Genomic DNA, 6,359 nt, shown 5'->3' with positions numbered 1-6,359 from the left:
ATTATCTCCCCCTAGGAATATTGACAGACGTTACCACTTAAATCTTATGCTATGCTATGCTAAGTCACTTCAGTCGTGTCCGACTCTGTGTGACCCCATAGACGGCATCCCACCAGGTTCCCCCGTCTCTGGGATTCTCCAGGCAAGAACACTGGAGTGGGTTGCCATTTCCTTCTCCAATGCATGACAGTGAAAAGAGAAAATGAAGTCGCTAAGTTGTGTCCGACTCTTAGCGACCCCATGGACTGCAGCCCACCAGGCTCCTCCGTCCATGGGATTTTCCAGGCAAGAGTACAGGAGTGGGGTGCCACTGCCTTCTCCGCTTAAATCTTAGGTGGTTGTTTTACATTTCATTTGTGTCTCATTTCCCCAACTGGATTTTAAGTCCAAAGGCAGGGACCAATGTCTTTTTTGTTCTCTATCTCCCACAAGCATCTTGCAAAGCCTTTATAAATTATATTTATTTCATAAATATATTTGAATGAATGGAGATGCATCTGACTATAGCTTAATAATCACTGATAAATTCTTAACCCCAAGAATGGCTCAAAATTACAGTTAGGAAAAGACTATCAGGCTTTTAGGTTTGGAGCCAAACACAGCAAAGTGTAGGTCTCAGGCCTATGAAAGTGCTATAATTTCTGTGAGCCTGTTTTCTCATTTGTAGGGTGAGTAACACTCACCTCGCGGACTGGACATGCAGATTAAGAGAGAATTCATAGGGTTCCGAGCAAAATGCCTAACCCCTATGGTTCTTTCTGCTTGCTCTGACTGTTATATTTAAAAGTACCACATAGAACAATAGATGGACCTGCCACAGATACTTATCTTCAGATGTAAAATAATAAACAACTGATACTCTCCGAGCAAAGCTGATATTTTCTCTTTCTTTTCTCTTCTTTCTTTCTGATATTTTAAGGTCTAGCATTTTCAGCTTTAAGTAACAGATTGTCCAGGGATTTGTATGGATTCCCTCTGGGGATGGGAAAGGACACAAAGCAGCCATTTTTCCAGCCCCGGGCTCTCACACAGAGCAGGACAATCAGGGTTTAAGTTCATGCTTCACAAACCTCCTCTGTTCTGGCCGTGATTCTTGTGACTGTTCTCCCATTACTAAGAAGCAACAATCACCCAGAGTGAAGAATATGCATCCTACCCGAAATTAGAAGGTCCCCTTTTTGTATCACAGATAGGAGATTCACTACTCCCAGGGATGAGATAGACTTTGGATTTCCCATGTACGTCTTAGGAAAGCCGGGAGGAAAATGGTTACAAAAGTAACAAACCAGACTTGTTTACTCCTTTAAAGCATTGCTAGTTAGGTATCAGAGGTTCTGTGCAATGGAGGAAACAATAAACACAGTTTCTCAATAAAAACGGTAATTACAGTTTTATACCTGAAGGCAAAAAACTGAAATGAATAGCTGAGAATAAGGTGGATAGAGGTTAAATAAACCATGATATAGTCACTTGATAGAATGGTAAACAATCATTTAAAATGTTTACTTAGACATACAGAGATATGTTGAAGTAATACCATATGGAATAACATGGGAAAATGTAAAAACATATTGGAAAATGCTTCTGAGCACATTTTAACTAAAAAAAAAACAGAATAAAATTTAGTTTAGACTTAAGAGCTTTCTCCAATTCACAAGTGATGCAGAGCCTTCCCAGGCCTGCCTGCCTCTTACAATAGCCAATAAAAGCGCGTACTTAGGTGGTGGGACTGTGACATCAGCAACTATTCAGCCAATCTCCCTGATGGTTATTTGCATAGTTTACACCTCCTTTGCCAACAGAACCCAGTTTCTTTTAGGGAGAGCACTGAGTGTAAGTGAAAATCTCCAAAAGAAAGGGAAGAAAATTACAATAACAAACGAATACTTGTAATGATGTTGGTATCAAGATACAGTGATTAAAATTATTACATTTAGTGTCTGAAGAGAGTACTTTTACCTTCTAAGCAAAGCACTCTAGTTAGTATGCTAAATCTTAAAATAGCTCTCTGACAACCCACTTGATGTTTAAACATTTTTTTATGAATTCCCACAGAATAGGAAACAATTGCCTGCCTCTTGCTATTGGGAAAAGAGAAGTCTTTTATTTCTTAGGATTAATTGCATTTACAAAAAGAAACAACTTTATGCTTACCTGTTGATCTTGACACCTTATCTTCAACACTTAAGGCTTCATCATTTTCAAGGTAAATGAACTGGCTGTTGACAAGGAAAACAGGATTCTACAAGCCTACTCTTTATCCTCCTTGTTTATACACTTACTACTTTAGCAAATTTGCTATTACCAGGAGTGTTCCCTTTCAGCAGCCTAATTGGGATTTCCCTTCACAAGAAGCATTAAGCTTAGTGGGATAATCCCACCTCTTCCATGAGGCGGACAGTGGGTTTAGACGAGTTTGTTAATTATTTTTGTTTCATTCAGGCTCGCTGAGCACATACTGTGTGTCAAGTGTTTTCACGCTCGTTTTTCAACAAGCGTTTTCAGTTTAATCCTTACAATAACCATGTGAGGATAGATATTATTAGCCCCTGTTTACAGAAGAGACAACCAAGGATAAGAGAGGTTAAGGGATTTGGTTGCCCCAAAACATGCAGAGAGTAACAGAACCAGAATTCTTACATGAATTTTCTAATGCCAAGACAAGTGTTCTTCCCACCACATCATGTTATTTATTTATAATTAACCAGTGGAACCAAAGTAAACTGTAAAATGCTACTCCTACATACTGAATATAATCTCTTGTATTGTAAACTTACACATTTTTATCTTATCGTGAACATCAAAATATAGTATGTGCCTACATTTTCCCAAGAAACCTTTAATAGAATAATCTAGTCCTTTAAATTAAATTTCAATCCAAGTATTTTCAAGTTCTCTTTATTTTAGGTACTCAATAATTGACTGTGGCTAATGAAAATTTGTCATCGTCTTCAAACTGGTGGTTGCATGTCACACAGCTCTTTACACAACTTCTCACCAAAACTTCTTTGGCAGCATAATATGACACTCAATGTAAGTCAGAAATGGGTGAGACACATTTGAACTCCCAAGGATAGAATCACTGGAGTGGAATGTTCAACTTTTGAAGCTGGATGACATTTCTGTTTAAAGCCATGGCCCTCACTCTGCCAGGCAATGTTTAAGTGCTTTATATATGTTATATATATAACACCCTATGTTACCCAACACCCTATAAGGTTGGTATCCCCACTTCTAAATGAGGAAACTGGGGCTTAAGGAGGTTAGACAATTTGCCTCCAATCCCACGGTCAGTGGATAGCAGAGCGAGGATTTGTCCGCGAGCAGACTGGCTGCAGAGTCTGAGCTCTTAACCTCTCAACACTGTCTCCCCAAAAGGGAATGTAAAGTATTGGCTGATTTCATGAAACACACCGCTTTTATATTGACCTGCATCACTCCTCGGAAAATATGGGCACAAACAGGAAATCTGGGTATCATGCTATGTGTACATGAAAATATAAATATAAAATTCAAAGTCAGCTTCAACCTAGTATGGAAAGGAGATGTAATTCAGGATGATAATGGTCTCTGCTTCCTTAAAGCTTCACACTGACAGCCTCCACTTTTCTTCGGCCTAGAGTCAGGTCATGAACGTACATCCATATGCACTCACCATTTGCCACCCAAGACTTGTCCAGGGTCTGTGGGACCCCTGCACTTCCCTGGGGTGAGCCATCAGAGGACAGCGACATCGTGCACCAGGGTCATCGGCCCCGACTGGTTCTGCCATGTCCTGCCACAGACTTCACTGGTATTCTGCTTTTCCCTCACCACTGAAAATGCTGGAGGCTTGTGGCCTCGTTTTCCACGTTGTGCCTGACACTGAGTAGTGGAAGTGGAGGGGGCTTTCCATTTCTAGCCCATTCTAAATTTCTGTGTTCTAAAAATGGAGCTGCCTTGTTTAGAAAGTAGCTGCTTGGCTGAAGTAAAAACAACTTAGGCTCTTCTAGGACACGCATTAAAACAAGTGGTTGGAATGGGAAAAAGAACAGTCAGGAAACTCACAGACTAGCAGGACTGAAAGGGTAAGTGAAGTGAGGCTAGAATGGTACCATGGGTGTGAAAGAGCTTGGGAAACTGTGAACGCTTTAGAGATCACTGTGACTCACACACTAAGTGGCCCCTTCACTAGGGTCTAGGCCAGAGGTCCTCAGACGTTAGTATGCATCAGAATGACCTGAAAGATTTGTTGAAACAGATCTTGGGACCCACTGTTTCTGATTCAATAGGTCTGGATGGTGTCCAATAATTTGCATTTCTATCAAGTTTCTAGGTGATGCTGATGTGCTGGTCCTGGGACCTACTTCCAGAACTGTTCATTTAGCCTGCTGGGTGGGCAAAACCCATGGTATCCACAGTAACCACAAGGTAGCTACTCGGATGGGGTTGTTATTATTACCCAGCTCCATCTCTTGGTAACCCCAGTATTTGCTCTCTTCTGCCTCCAGATTACTCAGCCCAGTTTTGCTGAGATTTATGGGGGGGAAAAGATTGAATTCCTTTCCTCTCTTCCATGTTTCAATGTCCTGCCATTAAAACCCCTTCTTATTTAAAAGCTGCTTCACAGTTAGCAAAAACTCTCACATACATTATTGTGTTCAAAAATGAGATACTTTCTTATTTCTGAGCACAAAGCTGAGACTCTTCAGAAAAATAGGGGAGGAGGCGATGGGGCAGAACACCCGCTCTCTTCCTTCCCTTTGCATTTGCAGCTCTGAAGGTAGCAATCTGTCCGCGTTTCAGATCAAGGGTCTTAGGATCTGCGTCTTCCTCACCGAAGAGATGCTATAATGTGCGAAGTTAGAGCAAAAAAGGCGTGATGATAAGCATCACTACGGCGCCTCCTCCCCGCCAAATAAAATGAGTGGGTGGGGGACACCCCGACATGTCCAGTGTTTCCTGGAAGCGTCCCTCGGGTGCTTCTGCTAAAATCGCGCCTTGGTGGCCCGACGCCCCTGATCTCAACTCCGCAGCCCACTGTCCGCAATGCTAAGACGCAGCACTCTAGCCCTCCCGATTGCTCCTGGGGGATCGCGCGGTGCAACCAACCCCAAGGACGCGGCCGCGACGCCCCCCCGGCCCTCGGGGCTCCCTATTGGCCCGCGGCCGTCGTCACGCCCTCCTCGCCTCGCCTCCCCCCGCCCGGCCGCCGCACCGGCCGGCTAGGTTGCACGCTGGCCGCGGGCTCAGGCCGCGGCGGCGGCTTTGCAGCAGGCGGTGCGGCGGTCGGGGGCCGGGCGCGCGGGCGGGGCGGGGGCGCGCTGCGGGCTCCTCCGCCGGCAGGTGCGGGCCGGGGGCCCGCGGCGGGGCGGGGGGCCGCAGTCGCCGCCAAGGGCGGCAGACGAGGACCTGCCCGGCCGGCCGCCCCATGCCTGCCGCGCCCAGCAGCCCGGCCCGCCGGGAGGGATGCGCGGTGCCGCCCGGTTCTCCTCAGCCCTGCGCGTGCCCTGAAGCAGAAAGTTTGGGGGCCGGGGGCCGTCTTCCTCCTCCCGCTCCAATGACTGCCCAAGGACTCCTGCTGCCTAGCCTCGACTGTGACCTGCCTTCTCTCCCCGGGTGGCGATGAACTATTCCAAGCTGTAACCAAGGCTCCCCGCTCCTCGCCCTTTCCTCACCCTCCCTTGAAAAGGTTTATTTTTTCAATTCAAGAGATTGTGATCCGCTCGACTCCCCTCCTCGTTAATAATTTAGACCCCGAGCCTCGTTTCTGAGTGTAAGAGGGGGTGCGGTCTCCCTCCAGGACGGCGCGCTGGAAGGACAGATTCCCCTTGCCGACCCATCTACACCATGAAGAGGTGCAAATCGGACGAGCTGCAGCAACAGCAGGGCGAGGAGGATGGAGCCGGGCTGGAAGATGCTGCTTGCCACCTGCCGGGTGCGGACATCCGGCCTGGGGAGGCCGCGGGTGCTAACTCTGCTGGCGGGCCAACTTCGGATGCGGGCGCTGCCGCGGCGCCCAACCCGGGTCCCCGAAGCAAGCCTCCCGATTTAAAGGTGAGCGCAGACCCTCCCCTTGAGAGCCCAACCGGCGACTTAGCTTTCTCCGCCCCACGCAGAAGTGCTGTAACAGGCTAAAAGTGATGAGGAAGCCAGACAGAGGTCAGAGACGATGGTCAGATGTTCAGCCAGACCCCGGGCTAGATCTCGGGTACCGTTTGTGCCTCTGTCTTTCAGCTTATTTCAGGCCTCTGTGTTTGTTCCTCATTATTCAGCAGACGTTCTAGTGACTCACGCATCCGAGGTTGTTTGAATAATGTGTGTGAAGCGCTATTCGCAGACAAAGAGCTGGAGAAATCCGAAATGCTAACTAAAAAGTT

The 6,359-nt window shown here is 46.6% G+C and overlaps 1 protein-coding gene across 3 annotated transcripts in view; it reads left to right on the top strand.

Moving 5' to 3' along the window:
* Positions 1–5,198: 5,198 nt before the first annotated feature.
* The window catches only part of TMCC2 (transmembrane and coiled-coil domain family 2), a 38,038-nt gene continuing 36,877 nt past the window's right edge, over positions 5,199–6,359 (top strand). Inside the window, exons 1-2 of one of the 3 annotated variants that reach the window (XM_086345627.1) lie at positions 5,199–5,671; positions 5,783–6,036. In XM_086345627.1, coding sequence (XP_086201753.1) covers positions 5,830–6,036 — 207 coding nt within the window. In that variant the 5' untranslated portion in view covers positions 5,199–5,671; positions 5,783–5,829. Of the gene's footprint in view, positions 6,037–6,359 lie in introns of all 3 variants that reach the window. The other 2 variants (XM_086345626.1, XM_086345628.1) reach the window with 2 other exon arrangements.

The sequence above is a fragment of the Bos grunniens genome, chromosome 16, assembly GCF_055505025.1.
Source record: "Bos grunniens cultivar Pamir isolate PY7600 chromosome 16, Bosgru_T2T1.0, whole genome shotgun sequence".
Classification (NCBI taxonomy): Eukaryota; Metazoa; Chordata; class Mammalia; order Artiodactyla; family Bovidae; genus Bos; species Bos grunniens.
The sequence above is the reverse complement of the archived record's forward strand: the minus strand, read 5'-3'. Positions and strand labels throughout refer to the sequence as shown.